The sequence below is a fragment of the Sminthopsis crassicaudata genome, chromosome 5 (assembly GCF_048593235.1).
Source record: "Sminthopsis crassicaudata isolate SCR6 chromosome 5, ASM4859323v1, whole genome shotgun sequence".
NCBI lineage: Eukaryota > Metazoa > Chordata > Mammalia > Dasyuromorphia > Dasyuridae > Sminthopsis > Sminthopsis crassicaudata.
In genome coordinates this window covers 194,025,898-194,045,395 of record NC_133621.1, presented here as the reverse complement: position 1 = coordinate 194,045,395, position 19,498 = coordinate 194,025,898, and the positions used below count along the sequence as shown (strand labels likewise).

Sequence of the window (19,498 nt, the reverse complement as noted above, 5' to 3'; positions counted from 1 at the left end):
AGTTTTTATTTTCTAATCTGCACGTTGCTGCATTATGAACTTCATTATTAAAAAAACAGAAAGGTTCACAACTATTAATATTCTAAATTAATATTAATACTTACCTTTTTAAAAATGAAGTTTCATCTAAAGTAATTTGGCTATCACATAAAAATTATAAGATTATTGGTTAAATTATTAGGGTTATTATGATAAGGCCAATTTAATTGGGCATATTTGTAGCATTAAAAATTGAATTTCCTCCCCCATTGCAAATATTTTTGATGGGAGGGAGGCTAGTAATTAGGAATCTTATGATAAATTGGAATTTATTTATAATATTTAGGACATTTTTTATCCAACTTAGTCTTAAACTCCAATTTTAAAGATTTATTTTTATCTTAAGGCTTGAAAAATAGATAGATGCTAGTCTGGGGGTTTACAGTTATATATTCACTATGTAAACTTATAACTATTATATATTACTTCATTAGATTCTAATTACTGCTTTTTTTATTTTAGGACAAATTTCAAGCTAATAGTGAAACTTTGCTGTTTGATATGAAACTTTTTGGGGACCCAGCCTGAGAAATCCCCCAGTGAAATCCCAGTCTCCAGCAACCACATGCACAGCTTGATCGACCCCATTGCTGACCAGTACTTGGAGAGCTGGCTAACACCTCTCTATGGACCCTATTACCATAGCAACTAGCCATAGGACCCCACCTCTCAGCAACAGCCTACTAGCAGAGAGGCCCTGTTTCCATAACAACCCAGCAACATGGCCCCACCCATCAGGCAAACCAGCAATAAGATCTCTCCTCCTAGGCCAGCTAACAGAAGGACTCTGTAACTATAGTAAGACACTAGCAAGGAGTCTCTCCTTGAGTAGGCATCCCCTTAAACCCCACACCCAAGGGAGACCAACAGTGAGACATCTTCCCCATTATAAGCCAGAAGGGAAACCTGCCCTTCAAACAGCTAAATAAGTCCTGTTGTCCAGTTAAAGCCCCTAGCAGGATCCAGGACAAAATGCTTAAAATGGTGTAGGACTAGAGCCCAGATCTCTACTAAAAAAACACCAAGTCATTTTTTTTTAAAAAGGCAGAAAAAAAATGAATGAAAAACAAAGAAAAGAGCTAGACTTTAGTACTAGGGAGAATCATCAGCAGCATTCAGTGGAAATCACATCTCTAATTGCTTGCAACAATAACATAGAAAAAAACAGATCAATGAATTGGGTACACAAGTAAAAAAAACTGGGAAAAGAACAAATTAAAAAGCCCCAATTAAACATCAAATTAAGGGCAGCTAGATGGTGTAGTGGATAGAGCACTGGCCCTGAAGTCAGGAGGACCTGAGTTTCAAATCTAGTCTTAGACACTTAATACTTACTAACTGTATGACTCTGGGAAAGTTAATTAACCCCAATGCCTCACCAAAAAAAGTCAAGAATATCAAGGAAATTAATGAAAAAAATTCAAAAGATGGTGGATTAGCAGTACCAAACCTAAGACTATATTATAAAGCAGCAGTCATCAAAACCACTGGATCAGTGGAATAGATTAGATACATGACAACAATAATCAAAGCCTATAGTATCTAGTATTTGATAAATTCCCAAACTCCTACTATTGAAATAAGAATTCACTATTTAACAAAAATTGCTGAGAAAGCTGGAAAATAATTTCAGAAACTCAGCATAGACCTATATCTCACACCCCATACCAAAATAAGGTCAAAATGGGCACATGATTTGGACATAAAGGATGATGCCCATCAATTGGGGAATGGCTGACCAAGTTGTGGTATATGAAAGTAATAGAATATTATTGTTCTAAAAAAGTGATGAAGAAGCTGATTTTAGAAAGGTCTGGAAAGATTTACACAAACTGATGCTCAGTGAAACAAGCAGAACCATGAATACATTGTACACAATAAGAACAAGAATGTGTTATGATCAATTATGAAAGACTGTTGTTCTCAGTGGTTCATGATCCAAAGCAATCCCAATAGAAAATGTCATCTGTATCCAGAAAAAGAACTATGGAGACTGAATGTAAATCAACACATGCTATGCTCAGTCCTTTTTTCTGGTTTTTCCCCCTCCCATGGTTTTCCCTTTTGCTCTGATTTTTCTCTCCCAGCATGATTCATAAAGCAATGTATATTAAAAATAAATTAATTTGTAAAAAAAGAAAGAAGAAAAAATATCAAATCAGAAACCCTGAAAATCAAAGGAAAGATCAAAAAAATTGAAAGAAAAAACATCCATTGAACTAATAAAACTAGAAGCATGTTTTTTTTGTTGTTGTTTTGAAAATGATGTGTAATTTTATTATATAGTTTATATTTTAAAAGTTATCACTCTAAAATGGAAATTTATGGTTTTCTATAGAATCTTCTCTTTAGTTATACTATATACAGGAAAATGTTCACTTTTTAGAAGCAGGTCTTAAGGGAAAAACAATAAAATATAAATATATCACCCTTTAATTTGATTTAACAAAGGAAGTTAGAAAACTAAATTATTGATATAAAAAATGAAAGGGATGAATTCACCACCAATAAAGAGAAATTAAGACCATTTTAAAGAGCTACTTTCCCCAATTATATGTTAATAAACTTGACAATCTAAATGAAATGGATGAAAATCTACCAAAAAATTGTCCAGATTAACAGAAAAAAAGATATAAAATACTTAACCCAATTTTAGAAAAAGCAATTGAACAAGTCAACAAATCTCCTGAGGAAAAAATCCCTAGGACTAAACAAGTAAATTCTAGGAAACATTTAAAGAACAATTAATCCCAATACCATATAATCTATTTGGAAAAATAGCTAAAGAAAATCTTACCAAATTCTTTTTATGACACAAAGATGCAGATACTCAAATCAAGAAAAACAAAAACAAATAAATATAGATCAATTTCCTTAATTCATATGGATCAGAAATTTTAAATTAAATACTAGCAAAGAGATTCCAGCAATACAATTCCTTAAAATTATAAACACATATCTAAAACCATTAGCAAGTATGGCATGTAATGGAGATAAGCTAGAACATTGCCTTTTTTTTTGCTAAAAGCATTTCCAAAAAATCAAACATGAAAAAAGGATGCCCACTATCACCATTATTATTTAATATTAAAAATGTTAGTTATAGCAATGAGAAGAAAAATTAAAGGAATTAGAACAGGCAATGATGGAATAAAACTATTGCTTTTGCAGATGATAAGATATTATACATAGAATATCCTAGATCAACTACTACTTGAAATTAATAAGTTTAGAAAAGTTGAAGGGTACAAAATAAATGCACATAAATCATCAGCACTTTTATATATTACCAATAAATTTTAATAGTAAGAGCTAGAAACAGAAATTCCACTTAAACTAACTGTAGACAACATAAAATACTTAAGAATTTACCTGCCAAGACAAAACTCAGAACTGAAAGTAACTATTAAAAAACTTTTAATAAATAAAGTCAGATCTAAACAAATAAAGAAATATTAATTGCTCTTGACTATAAATATATTCAATATAATAAAAATGCCAATTCTATCCAAATCATTCTGTTTACTTAGTGCCATACCAATTAAGCTATCAAAGATTATTTTATAAGTTTAGAAAAAAAAATAATAAAATTCATCTGGAGAACAAAAGCTTAAGAATATAAGGAAATTTGTGAAAAAAATATTTGAAAGAAGATGATCTAACCATGTTAGATATCAAACTATATAGTAAAGTAGTAATTATCAAAAACAAACTGGGATTGGCTAAGAAGTTGTGAGTCAGTGGAATACATAAAAAACAAATTATGTTATAGTAAATAAAAATAGTAATTCAGTAATAACAAAAACTCATTACTTGACAGAAACTGCTTAAAAAACTGGAAAACTATGGCAGAAACTAGGTATAAAATAACATCTCATACCATGGGTAAATGATTTATACATAAAGAATTATACCATACACATGTGCAAAAATGTTTGTGGCATTCATTTTTGTAGTGGCAAGAAACTGGAAATTGAGTGGATATCTATCAGATGGAGAATTGTTGAATATGTTATGGTATATGAATGTTATGGAATATTATTGTTTGGTAAGAAACAACCAAGAGGACAATTTTAGAGAGACCTGGAGAGGCTTACATGCACTGATGCCATCATTGTACATGGCAACAATAACATTATATGATGACCAATTCTGATGGACATGGCTCTCTTCAACAATGAGATGATTCAGGCCAGGTCCAGTGATCTTATAATGAAGAGAGCCATCTCCACCCAAAGAAAGGACTATGGGAACTGAGTGTGGATCACAACATAGCATTTTCACTCTTTTTGTTGTAATTTGTTTGCATTTTATTGTCTTTCTCATTTTTTTCTTTTTGATTTGATTTTTCTTGTGCAGCAAGATAATTGTATAGATATGTATGCATATATTGGATTTAACATATATTATATCATGTTTAACATATATTGAGTTACTTGCCATCTAGGGGAAGGGATAGGGGAAGAAGGATAAAATTGGAAAATAAGATTTTGCAATGGTTAATGATGAAAAATTATCCATGCATATGTTTTGGAAATCAAAAAAACTAAAAAATAATAATCAAAAAGAGTGATGCCATAAAACTGTGCATACTCTTTGATCCTGCAGTATCACAACTGGGTCTGTATCCTAAAGAGATCATAAAGGAAGGGAAAGGATCACTATGTACAAAAATGTTTGTAACAGCCCTATTTGTAGTGGCAAGGAACTGGAAATTGAGTGGATGCCTATCAGTGAGGAATGGCAGAATAAGTTATGGTGTATGAATGTAATGGAATATAATTATTCACAATAAATGATGAACAGGTTAATTTCAGAAAAGTCTGGAAAGACTTGCATGAATGACCTGATGCTGAGTGAAATAAACAGAACCAAGAGAACACTGTATACAGTATCAAAAAGATTATGTGATGATCTAATGTGATGGAAAGACTCACATGAACTGATGCTTAGTGAAGTGAATAGAGAACATTGTACACAATAACAACAACATTGTCCAATAAATAACTGTGAATGACTTAGCTATTCAGTACAATGATCTAAGACAATCCCAAAGAACTAATGATGAAACATATTATCTGTCTCCAGAGAAAGAATTGATATTGACTGAATACAGACTGAAGAATGCTATGGTTCACTTTCTTTTATTATGATTAATGACAAATTATAACATGACTAATAGGGAAATGTTATATATAATTGCTTATGTATAACCTCTATCTGATTGCTTACCATTTCAGGGAGGGATGAGAGGTGAAGAAGGAAGGAAAGAGAGAATTTGAACCTCAAAACTGTAAATAAAAATGCTAAAAAAATTTAAAGATGTTAACTGTCTATAACTGACATTATTTTGAATCTGATTCTGAGTATGATCACCAAGCCGTGCTATTAGGCCAATGATGCCAGCAGCTCTATGGAGTTGACATTCATGAATTGCCAGTGGAATTCTTATAGAGGAAGCTGGGAGAATGACTCTTGGCATGGAATTAGATAGAATTTTCCTGAACTCATTTCCACAGTACTAATTTCTTCTTTTTTATTTTATTTTTAATTTGTAGAATAAAACAAGAATTTTATAACATAGTAAAATAAAGATGCTTGTACATGAAGCTATAAATCTACCATGTGCAATTAGTCATTTCTTTCAAATATACAACAATATTATCATGTAAATTTCTTTTTTTCTTACCTCCCCCTGATCTATGATGGCTAACATTAGACACAAATATGTATACATATTTATATACACATACATGTATGTAAAATTATTCTATAGATACATCTATTTATTAGTTCTTTCTTCAAGTGGAGATGATGTCTATTTCCATATATCCTTTATAATTAATTTGATGATTTATAGTAATCAAAATAATTTATTCACTCAAAGTTGTTCTTAAAACAATATTGCTGTTACTGTATACAATGATCTCTTGGTTCTGCTCATTTCATTCTTCATTATTTCATGCAAATCCTTTTCTAAAAATCATCAAGCTCATCCTTTCTTAACCATAGTTAGTATTCCATCATAATTATATATCACAACTTTTAAAAAAATTCTCCAGTTCTATGAAACCATAAAAGACCTGCTATAAACATTTTAGAACATATAGGTTCTTTTCCTGTATTTCCTCATTATCTTTGAAAACAGACCAAATAGTGGTATCACTGGGTCAAAGAGTAGGTAGCTCAATAATTTTGGTGACATAATTATAGCTCTCCAAAATGGCTGGATCAGTTCACAATTCCTAATAATGAATTAGTGTCCCATTTCCCCCCACTATTTCCTCCTGAATTTAAAGTATTTCCCATTTAAGTTTGGCTCAATGCCATTGGCTAGTCATAGGACTTTAGCCTGGAAGCAACATCAAAATGGGGAAAGGGACATTTTCTCTTACTATATATGTCCCTATTCTTCTTTTGTGGCAAATTTCTATAATCATGCCAGGTGATCACTATGAATAAAATATTAAATTTTTACCCCAAAGGCTACCATAATAAAGTACAGGTTTAGGGGCAGCTAGGTGGTGCAGTGGATAGAGCACCAGCCTTGAATTCAGGAGGACCCAAGTTAAAATCTGGTCTCAGACACTTAACGCTTCCTAGGTGTGTGACCCTGGGCAAGTCACTTAACCCCAGCCTCAGGAAAAAAAAAATAATAAAGTGCAGGTTTAAGATTTGAACTATTTAGTTTAGAATTTTAATCCTTTCTATATTCTAAACAACAAAATAGATAAGTATTTAATTTTGTCATCTGCTTGTCAGTAATTATATATTTCTGTATAAGTTGTTTTAATGAATTACAATGTTATGGGGATAATTAGCTAATGATGTAAAGATTTGCAAAATTAGGAAATAATTGTTATTTAGTGATATTAATATATTGTTTTCTGTTCTGTGTTAATAATTTCAGTGCAGTTATCTTAAAAGAATGTTATGCTGTTCGGTTCTGCACACATATATTGTATCTATGATATACTTAACATATTTAACATGTACAAGACTGCCTGCTATCTATGGGAGGAGGTGGAGGGAGGGAAGGGAAAAATCAGAACAGAAGTGAGTGCAAGATATAATGTAAAAAATTACCCATGCATATGTACTGTCAATAAAAAGTTAGAATTATTTTTAAAAAGATTAGAATGGAAGCAATAAACTGGGAAAACATTTTTACAGTAAAAAAAATAATAATAATGTTCTGTAGTTTATTTTGTATTGCCCTAAAGAAATATCCAATTTTACTCAGTGTTATACATTTAAACATGGCTAATAAGTGAAAATGTTTTATTATAAACAATTTGTTTGATATGCATTATTTTGAAATAGATTACTGGATGTACTTATACACAAAATTTCAGAACCTTTTATTACAATTGAAGTGAATTTGGCAACCTTTAAATGAATTCATTCTTGAATTAAAAGTTAGCTTTTTATAAAAAGTCTTCTGTTATTATTTCTTTCTTAGAATCTCATCCTGCTAAAGAGGGAACTGAACAACTAAAAGGAAATAACTACAATAAATAATGAAGGAAATAGCTACAGTGAAAATTTGGGGTTTGCGTGAGAATCTTATTTAAGCAAACGGATAATAGATTAGATATATGTCAAATATAAAAATTATATTCAGAATTTTCTAAAAGTAGAGATAGAAGGTTTGACCTAGTTCTTATTACCTTACCTGGTTATTGGCAAAGTAAAATTAAAATTGTATTAAGATCTATTTTTATAAGAAATTTTGACAGAAAAGGAAATCCACTAGAAGTTGTTCCAAAACCCTGTTCATCCCAGAACACCTAAGAGTAGAATTAACTAGAGGACCAGAAAACTGCATCAAGAGATGTTTTCAGAAACCAGACAACCGAATGAGATGAGATGTCTGAGCCTGAAGATATGAAGGACCAATGATATGGGCAATTTTATATTTTTATTTCCCTGCCTCTTTTTTGTAAGGTCTGCATGCCAAAGGGGATTATCCCCAATGTCTCATGTCACTGCCTTAGTCAGTCTTTCTCCTTCCTTTCACATTGTTTACCATCATAAACCCTGTAGTTAAAAACCCTTCAGCATTTGTCCTATCAATTAGTAATTCATTGAAGAGACTGTCAAAAGAATCAAAGGGAGAGTAAGAGAATGTTCTTTTATTATATCAATTATCAATTTAAATTAGATTCCAAATTTTTCTTTTCCTATTTACTCATTTAGGGATCAGCTGCTATAGGCAGTTGATCAGTTTCTGAAAGACACTGCCAATAGATGAGATTGCCCAAATCCTTTGAGAACATTCTCTTCTCTCCAACTAGAAGACCTTTCTTCTATTTAAAGTATAAACAGGTGATCCAAAGTAACACCAATAGACTTTGTACAGAAATTGCCATCTGCATATAGAAAAGAACTATGGAGATTGTAAATCACTTCTTTTTTCTTTTTCTTTCTCATCCCTTTTGCTCTGTTTCTTTTCTCCCAACATGATTAATAAAGCAATAATGAAGTAAATAAATACAGTGAAAATTTGGAATTTTGGTGAGAATTCTGTTTAAGTAAACAGATGATAATAATAACATTAGATACATATCAGATATAAAAATAAATAAATAAAAAATAAAGTGTAAACAGAGTGTAACTAAGTGAATCCCAACCCTATAGTATTGCACTATGCCCTTATATCTTTTCCTTCCCAACTGGAGGTTAGAGTAACCTAGTCAAAAAGGAGAAAACCAAACAGAGTGTTCTGGATGGAAATGGATTCATCTGTCCAGATTGCTGGAGGCAACTGAGTCTCATGATCAAACCACATTCTCATCAGGAAAAGCTCAAGACTTTTAGTCCACCTCTTCAATAATATGCCTTCTCCCATTAATTGTTCACTAATCAATGTTGATTTTTCTTGACAGAAGTATTCCCTGTCAAAAAATATTTACAGCCTTTAGTTCCTTCATTGGAGGCCTTTGGTTATGGAGAGAAATAGCTAACCATCAATTTATTAATTATCAGCTAGCTTAATTAATAAATCATTATTAATTATCCAGAAACTGTCTCTTGGGCTTTTCATTCATCTCATTTTCCAAACAATTCTGACAGTTCAATTGTAAATATTCTAAATAATGAATTTTTAATTGTTCCTTCTAGCTTCTACACAATAATTGCTGTTCATCTTTCACTCAGACAATCTCTTATTGGGGGAGCAGTAGGTATGAAGGAAATAATAATGATGATGATGATAGTGACTAACATTTGTATCACGTCAAGGGTACAAAGCATTTTTGAAATATTTCACTTAATTGTTAAAATAGCCCTGTGAAGAAGATGCTATCATTATCTCCATTTTACAAGTAAGGAAAATGAGGCAGACAGATATTAAGTGATTTGTTCAGAATCACATAGAGGCCTGATTTGAATTCAAGACTTCTTGATTCAAAGTCTAAAATTAAAGCCATTGTGTCCCCTAGCTGTACCATCTCACTGGGAAATGCATTTTACTTCACTGATGTCTAAAATTATATAAATATTGAATGGAAATCTCAAAAGACATTGGGTTGTAGCTGAGACAGAGGAATTCCTAGGTTGACTTCCTACCTCTGATCCTTACTGGGTATGACCCAGTCTGGGTAACTCTGATTTTTGATTGTTCTACATTGGTAAGGATGATTTCCTCATTAGTAGGTCTATATATGAATGAAATCAAAGGTATGTACCAATTTTTTTCTTAAATAATAACTTCTACTAAGCAATTAGGTCTTGATCAGTAAAAATAATGAATCCATAAGTGATATTATTGCAATTTGAAATATGTATTTCCATTGATTTGGAGCCAATTGCCATGTTTTCCATAATAATAACTTCAAATTATGGGAAAATGAATACATGAGATCAGTTTACAGGATTCATTAACCACACTAATCCGATCTTGCTGTAATCTCCTGGTGTCCCATCTTTGTGGTTGGTCTCATCTTGACCTTGTGTTCTTGAGGGTTATGCCAACAGAACACAAGTTCTGCTAGGATCTATCAAAGACTTTGCAAAGGCTCTGAATGTGGCTAAGATGGTGGATTATATGCCTCTTCCTTTGGAAACTAACCTTGCTAAGTTTCAAGAGCCATGTCATCAGAAAGTTGGTTCCCAAGAGATGATTTTATCTTTTGTCATAGCAATTCACAAAGACTACCTTTTTAAGACTAGGAAATGCTGTGTTCTTCATAATGCCAGTCACATGTGTGAAAGGTGCAATTAGTACTGGCAGAAAGAAGAGGCAAAGATATTTGGTGCAAAGTTATAATTTATGAGTTGGATAAATGAGATCCCTATTGCATTATTTTTACTTTAGATAATTGTACTGTTTTAGAATAATATTCATAGCATGTAATAGCTGAAAAATATTATAAAGTATTGTGTGTGTGTGAGAGAGAGAGAGACAGACAGACAGAGAGAGAGAGAGAGAGAGAGAGAGAGAGAGAGAGAGAGAAGAGAGAGAGAGAGAGAGAGAGAGAGAGAGAAGAGAGAAAGAGAGAGAGAGAGAGAGACAGAGAGAGAGAGAGAGAGAGAGAGAGAGAGAAAGAGAGAGAGAGAGAGAGACAGAGAGAGAGAGAGAGATATGGATTTTTTGGGCATTCTGGTAAAGTCTGGATCCTTTCTCAAAATAGTATTTTATAGTCTGTATTCTTAATTGAATGGAATGTTAAATTCCAGTTAGCTTAATGCAGTAGATAGAGGGCCAGACTTAGAGTAAAACTTCAGAACCTTATTAACTATGTGAATCTGGGCAAGTAACTTAACCACTAAGTGGTTCAGTTTCCCATTATGTAAAATGAGAATAATAGCACCTGCCTCCCATTGAGAGGATTAAAAAGAGATTAATATTTGTGAAATGCTTTTTAAATCTTAGAGCACTATATAAATACTATTGTAATTATTATTCCAATGTAAATTTTTTTCTCATCTGAGTTCATGAACCTCTTAAAATCTATCCAAGGACTTGAGTCTGTGGACCTCAGGTTAAGAACCTGTTTTCTTAGTAAAAAATTAATTTAAAACTTTTAATAATAATGATTTTTTCAAGCCATTCTCCAATTGATAAATGATCAAAGGATATGAACAGACAATTTTCAGATGAAGAAATTGAAACTATTTCTAGTCATATGAAAAGATGCTCCAAATCACTATTGATCATAGAAACGCAAATTAAGACAACCCTGAGATAACATTACACACCTGTGAGATTGGCTAAGATGACAGGAAAAGATAATGAGGAATATTGGAGGGGATGTGGGAAAACTGGGACATTGTTGGTAGAGTTGCGAAAGAATCCAGCCATTCTGGAGAGCAATTTGGAACTATGCCCAAAAAGTTATCAAACTGTGCATATCCTTTGATCCAGCAGTGCTACTACTGGGCTTACATCCCAAAGAGATCTTAAAGAAGGGAAAGGGACCCGTATGTGCAAGAATGTTTGTGGCAGCCCTCTTTGTGGTGGCCAGAAACTGGAAAATGAGTGGATGCCCATCAATTGGAGAATGGCTGAATAAATTGTGGTCTATGAATGTTATGGAATATTATTGTTCTGTAAGAAATGACCAGCAAGATGATTTCAGAGAGGCCTGGAGAGACTTACATGAACTGATGCTAAGTGAAATAAGCAGAACCAGGAGATCGTTATACATGGCAACAACAATACTATATGATGATCGAATCTGATGGCCGTGGCTCTCTTCAACAATGAGATGATTCAAACTAGTTCCAATTGTTCAATGATGAAGAGAGCCATCTGCCCCCAGAGAGCAGACTGTGGGAGCAGAGTGTGGACCACAACATAGCATTCTCACTGTTGTTGTTTGCTTATATTTTGTTTTCTTTCTCAAGCTTTTTTCCTTCTTGATCTGATTTTTCTTGTGCAGTAAGACAACTGTATAAATGTGTGTATATGATTTAACATATATTTTAACATATTTAACATGTATTGGACTACCTACCATCTAGGGGAGGAGGTGGGGGTAAGGAGGGGAAAATTTGGAATAGGTTTTGCAAGGGTTAATGTTGAAAAATTGCCCATGCATATGTTTTGCAAATACAAAGCTTTAATAAAAACATAATAATGATTTTGAGTAAACATACTTAACTTGAAGAGAAGACTAAGGGATGGGGAGTAGAGTACAACCCAGTTGTAGTTAAAAAGTTTAAAAGGGTATGTCAAGGAAGAGGAATTAAACTTTCTTACTTTATCCTTGAAGGCAGAAATTGTAATAAGGGGTGAAGTCACAAAGATATAGATTCCAGCTAGACAAAAGGAAATATTTCCTAAAGTTTAGAGTTGGCCCAAAGTGGAGGTAGCCAGTTCTCCTCCTGGGAGATCTCCAAGCTAAGGCTGGATCATCATTGCTAGGGTTGTTCAAAGGGGATTTCTATTCAGGCACAGATTAAACTCAATGGCCTCTGAGGCTCCTTCCAACCAATAGCTTCTGAAAAGTTGAGCTTTCTACACTGCTTGGCTCAAATTAGGCACTTAGGAAATGTTGGTTGTGTTTCATAATAAATCCCTCTCATTTTCCAGGTGAGAAATCTGAGGACCTGAGAGCTAAGGTGATTTTCCCCATGACACACAATCAGTTGGTGGCTGAGTTGGAACTAAAACCGAAAGCTGCAGATTCTAGGATTTTAGAATTCCACTCCATTAGGCTGGCTCCCCACTGGATGATTCCTCATAATTTAGAGCACTTAAACTAAATTATTTCCTTCTGGCTCTCTGTATTTCAGTTTGCTCTTCTATGTGGCTAGGAAAAAAGCTTTGGCCAAAAATATAAATGTCATTGGTTGGTTTCTTTTGTGGATAAGCAATGAGCCAACTCTTCAGGGAATCAAATTCAGTTCCACTGTATCCCAGTAGCAGCAAAATAGGTTACCTTTGAGTTAATTAAATATGACTCATTGGAATTATCTGTCATGCCCTTGCCTTGCTCTCACTTTCAAGTAGTTAAGAACTGGAGATTCCATACTGTTATTTAATGAACCTCCTCCTTTCCTTTGCCCTATGATTGAACACAGTTTTTTGTTTGACAGATGATGGAGCTTCAGTCAAGTGCACTTTCTAATCTGCTTTATTTCTCCTACTTTTCACTTTCTTGTAAAAAAGTTAGGGTTCATATAGGTTCACTTATATTTAAAGCTGGAAGGGACCTTACATTTTGAGTCCAATTCTTACATTTTACAGATGAAGAAACTAGGGCTCAGAAAAATGAAGGCATTTAACCCAAGGCCAGATAGCTAGTAAATAACAGAGACAGGTTTCAAATAGAGGTCTTCTAACTTCCAATTTGGATCATTTCCCCCTTCACTGGGCAAGACTTTGGTTTCATGTTTTGTCTAAGCCTTGCAATTCTGAGCAAGGAACTCAAGGCTCATCTGTACGAGGGAGATGACATCTGGTTTGCTTACACTGCACAGAGTTATTATAATATTGTTATTCCTCAGATCCCAGAGTTTAGGACTAGGCAGCTCCTTAGAGATCAAAGAAGTCCACTCCATTCTATTGATGAGAAAAATAGAGGGCCTGAGAGATTAAATCATTTTCTCAATAATATATAGGTAGTAAAGTAAGCAAAATCAAACTTTGATCCTTTGATACTAATTCAGTGTTCTTTTAAGTCTATTAACCACATTGTGCAGTGGATAGAGCATTAGTCTTTGAGTCAAGAAAATTTGACTTCAAATACAGCCTCAGATACTTATTAGCTAGCAGAGAAGCCCATTCCTTCAGTCTATTGATGGGGAAAATTGAGGGCCTGAGAGATTAAATCATTTTCTCAAGGATATATAGGTAAGACTAGTCTTGGAGTCAGGAAATTTTGAGTTAAAATATGGCCTCAGATACTTATTACCTAAAGAACATTGTACAATTAAAATTTATAAAAATAGCCCATATTTACATATCACTTAACAATGTAAGCATTTCACAATGACTATCTTATTTGATCCTCACAATCTCAAAGGTTAAATCACTTAACCTGCCTCAGTTTCCTCATTTATAAAGTGGAGAGAAGTATAGCATGTATTCTAATGGGCTATTGTGAGGAGAGAACGAGATAATTGTAAAGCATTATGCATATCTCATGTACTATATAAATGATGGTTATGATGACAATGATGGATTATAAACATTATTGTTCTGATTCTGAAGGAGAGAATAAGGCCAATGACTTTGCACAGTTTTGCCTCACTAAAATCCAATTCAGGAGCAAGTCAAGATATCACTATTGTGACATCATGGTCTTCTTAGAGATGAACAATAGGATGAACAATAACAACATTATAAACTAAAATATTAAACAAAGGTATATTACTACATTGGTCTAAACATAGGCTACCACAAACAGTACTTCAAATTATAAGATTTTTTATGAATTTCTTTTTATAAAATATACTGAAAAATAGCACTGATATAGATTGCAGTCAGGTTTTATGGAAACCAGATTTTCTTAAGGGAAGGACTATCTTCAGATGAAGAAAATACTGCTATTATTATTCTCTTCTTTTCTCTCTTTCCTTCACCCCCCCCCAGCTTTTCTACCTTGTTTTCTACCTTCTCTTCCCTTTCCTGTCCCTTCCCCCCACTCCATTCTCCATATCTTTTCCCATTAACTATTTGATTTTAATACCTGTATCATCATTATGTCACCCCCTCAAAATCCCATCCCCAAGATAAACTCCTCCCCAGGAAGCCCATCATCATGGAGATTACTTCAGCTTTGGGACTCAGATGTTATTGATATGCTCAGTTGTTTCTGCCTCTCATTGGAGGGCTGAAAGGCAGAAAAAAATATAAATTTCACCCCATTTATAGAAGGTTCAAAATTCCAGCAATTATTTCATTTGCCACCAGCTGTTCTGCTTGGTTTTGATTATACCATCATCATCACACCCCTATTTGAGACAACTTCTGCCTTTTCTTTCCCTAGTAGATCATAATAAGCACCTTGAGGGAAGGGAATAGCTTTCTTTTTATTTGTATCCCTAGTGCTCCGCACAGTTCCTAGCACATAGTAGGTATTTGATAAATGTTTCATCTATTTCTTCTTCAAAGTATAAGATAGAATAGAACTGTCAAAAAGGATGGCTTTTTTTTTTTTCATTTGCTCAGGGATTGAGGAAGTCTTCTACAATAGGAGAAAGTAGCAGCGAAAATTCTGTGCAAAAATATCATGGACACCGCCTTACTTATTGGGTTAGCCAGAAGGTCAGTTATTTCTGCTACCCACCTCTCCACTCTGAATATCAATCACATAACTCTAAATGGGGTAACAGCATTGATAATCAGAGGAAAAGAATAATTACAAATGTTAATAATGTTATTAACATTAGAGGGCCAGACTCATAAAAATAATCTCAATGATATCTTAGCTTACATTTAAAATGTAACATCTGGGGGCAGCTAGATGGTGCTGTGGATAGAGTGTCAGCCCTGAAGTCAGGAGGACCTGAGTTCAAATCTGACCTCAGATACTTAATACATCCTAACTGTGAACCTGGGTAAGTCACTTAGCCCCATTTGTCTCAGCAAAAAAAGAAAAGGAGCATTTAATATTGTAAGGTACTATATCTTCATTACAGTTTATATTTATAGTTATATATGTTATATGTTATCTTTCTTGATCCTCATCATCAACTCTGTGATTATGTGGGGAAGGCATTAATATTTTCATTTTACATCTGATAAAACCAAGTCCCAGAAAAGTTAATTCAATACAATTATTCAAATATTGCAAGCACCTACCATGTTCAAAACATTTTCCAAGTGCTGGGAATTTTAAAAAAGATAAAAATGGCATAATACTTGCTCTCAAGGATTTTATGTACTAGTAGGCTTTGAAATGTACTACGTATAGATTTATAAGTTGAGAATGACAGTAGGATCATTGATTTATAGATAGATAGATAGATAGATAGATAGATAGATAGATAGATAGATCTTGTAAAGGTCATTTAGTATAACTCCCTTCTTTGTACATGAGCTCCAGAGAGTTTGAAAGGGTTGACCAAATTCACAGAGCTAGTAAATTGCAAAATCAAGATATGAATTTCTGGCTTAAAATACACCATTATTTCCACTATACAACACTAGATATTTAGTTCAACTCTGTCATTTTCCAGATGAAGTTTCATTAAAGTTATGGGACTTCCCAGTATTTCTCCTTCTTCATACATGTTGCTTACCATCTAGGGATTCCTTTTCCATCCACGTATTTTCCTATGATAGAGCCAGATCTTTGTTTCCAGCTTGCTTTTGATGTAGCTGCTGCTTTATCTTTCTGTGGAAATAAAGAAAGATCTTAAGGTCAGGATCTTTGAGTTTGCTGCAAAGCCCTGAAAGAATTTCCCCTGTTTCAGACCCGGATCTAAGGCCTGCTATGAAGTAGGCTGTGCTTGTTCTAATGGCCCCCTTTTCTATTCTTCTTTTTTTATTTTTCTTTCCCTTTTTAATATATTAACATATTCTAGTTAAGTTCTTCATTCCTATCACCCTATCCCAAACATTCATTCATAATATGGAAATTATAAGTTATCTGTATTTTAAACAGGGTAAGAGAGGAATTCTTTTTCTGGTTTGGGACTTAGGAGACCTTGATTGGTGAGCCATCAGTAATTTTTGCAAAAGAGTTCACCATTAGAGTTGGCTATAGATACTGCCAAAAGAAGAGATAGAAAACTAAAGTTCTTTATTCCAGTAAAAAAAGACAGCAAAAAGAATTTACCATGACCTATACTGATGTCATTATTTTTGTAATTTTACCCTTGTCAAGTACTTTGTATTTTGTGAAGTACATTTATCAATGTAAAGGTACTCAAAGAATACTTTTTACTTTTCATGCCATCATATCTAATGAAGTATTTTTAATGAAAAAAAATTCCTCAAGACTTAAAAAGAAGAAAAAGCATCAGAAGGGAATAGTTTGTATAAGAAATTTAGGAGGTAGGAAAGAAGAGAAAAGGAAAGCTCTTTGTAATAAGAATTATGCAGAAGCAATAAAATAATAGCAATTGTCTCCAAAGGCTAAGACATCAAGAATCCCAATGAAATAAATAATCTGATAGATTAGCAGCTAAAAAGTCTAATTCCTAATCCTCAATGTGCTCAGGCAGCATCCCTTCCTATACTGACCCCACATTCTGGTAGAGCAGCACAAATTAAAGCATCATTTTGTGGGAGAAAGAAGAAGATCTCAATTCTACTCCCAAGGAGATAGCTTTCTAGTAGAGGGCAATTCTCTTTACTACCAGAAATCACTGGGAAAAAGAACTGAATTCAATGAAAGAATATTCCTCAATATAGTTGAAGAAGCTGAAAAGGTTTTGAGGTCTAACCCCTGGGCTCTGTCTCGTAGAAGAAGTCAGAAAGTAAGCAGAGTATAAAAGGGAAAATATATTGAACTTACCCAAGGTCTTAGGAGGAAGACAACTCAGTAAAAACCTTAAGCACAAGAAGATAAATAAATAAGGAAAACAGTAGTAGCAGAAGGGAAGATGACCTCCACATGATCCAAATGAGTAAAAAATACCTTTAAGCAAATATTTCAAGACAAAAGAAAATGAATCCTGTACTTTTTCAAAAGTACATGGATCCACAGAAGGATGTTTCCAAATGATTCAAGAGAGAATAAAATCATGAAAGAAAAATTTGTAGCCCGCATAGCAGAAATACTGACAAAATAGAAAATCTCAAATCCATTGTGGCAAGTTTATTCAAAGATACAAAAAATATAACAACTAATTGGGATTATAAGTATACAGAAGAAAGGTCAAAATAGAATAAGAGAAGTAAAAAGCAAAAATTCTAAAAAGAACACAAGTTCTCTCTATTAGCAAAACATATTGATGTTGAAAACAGGCTACACAGATATATCTTAAAGATCATAGCTCTCTCAGAAAAAAAAAAAAAAACATAAGTCAAAAAACCTGGGCATTGTAATGTAGGAAATGATGAAAGAAAACTGTCTTGGACCTATTATTTTCTCTAGTAATTGATTGATAAGATGTAAATGATGGATTCTTAAAGAAGTAGTTACTCCATCTTAGAATTTGGAATAGAGAAGGAAAAGAAAGAAAAAAAAGTAGCTTGATAGGCACTCTAGATTTTTAGAAAACAAATTTCAAGGGATTCAGCAAGAAATAAAGGTGGACAGAATGCTATCAACAAAATTATATAGGGGAAATCAATTCAGGAAAGATGAGAAACTGAAGGACATTCTTAGGAAAATGAGAAATTATTCATGATTTTGATTTTTTAAATAGGTATCTATAGGAGAGTCAGTAAAGGCAGATCAAGAAGAATGAAAAAAAAAGGCATAGTTTTAAAAGAATTTTGTTAGGGACTCTAAAAGCCAGAATCTATTGACTTTTTTCTGAGGCAATTGGGGTTAAGTGCCTAGAGTCACAAAGCTAGGAAGTGTTAACTCAGGTCCCTCTGATTCCAAGGCCTATGCTCTATCAACTGTGAAAGAGAAAGAATTAATTATAATTTGCTTTTATTTTCTCTTTGGAAATACAATTTTATCCTGAAAAGACCAACACAAAAATGGCTAATGACTAATAGAAAGCCAAAATAAATAAGGAGATAGTAAAAGACTTTTTCAACCCTCAAGATATTCAGGTCATTAGACCCAGACAAATTACCTTAAAAGATAGTAAATTAATTGATGGATGTAACTGTTGAACTACTGTCAAGGACCTTTAAAATTTTAAGAAGAAATGGAAGATATGAACAGAACTGGAAAAGGACAGGAATAGAATAGAGCCCACAATTATATGTTTCTGAACGACTTTGATTTGTGATTATCAAAGGGATGGTCAAGGAATATCTAAAGACTTTCACAAAGAGTCATGGATTTATGTTCTACAATCTCTTCAACAATTTTTATGCTGCTGTGGCAGTATCTACCAGCACACTCTGCTCCTGCCCTCATCCACACCATTTTGTGGCAAAAAAAGGGGACAGAACTCAATTCTGCCTTCCATTCTACCATATGCAGGAGACGGAGATATAGGAAAGTGGGAGCATGTTCTGCTGGGGAGCTACATCAAATTAGATAAAAGATTTCAACCACAGAACTAAAAATGAATTAAGGAAGCTTTTCTGATCCCCAGACCTATGTGTGTGTGTGTGTGTATATATATATATATATGTATATATGTATGTATATATGTATATATATGTATATATGTATATATATATATCTCAGATATGTATACATATATATACACATACATATATCTCAGATCTTCATCAACTACTTACTGTCCATTTCCAACTAGACATCCCAAAGGCATCTCCAACTCAACATTTTCCAAGCAGAACTCATTGTCTTTCTACTCAAATCCTCCCCTCTTTTTAACTTCTTTAGTTTCATTGAGGGTACCAGTATCCTGTCAGTCACCTTGATTTGTTCATGTCCTTGACATTTCCCTTGTGGCATTTCCCATA

At 33.3% G+C, this 19,498-nt stretch overlaps 1 protein-coding gene across 5 annotated transcripts in view; it reads right to left on the bottom strand.

Annotated features, from left to right (window-relative positions):
* The window catches only part of CRACR2A (calcium release activated channel regulator 2A), a 235,872-nt gene that overhangs the window by 48,696 nt on the left and 167,678 nt on the right, over positions 1-19,498 (bottom strand). For all 5 annotated transcript variants that reach the window (XM_074269243.1, XM_074269242.1, XM_074269244.1 and 2 more), the window contains one exon: positions 16,234-16,328. In XM_074269243.1, the coding sequence (XP_074125344.1) occupies positions 16,234-16,328 (95 nt within the window). The remainder of the gene's footprint in view (positions 1-16,233; positions 16,329-19,498) is intronic.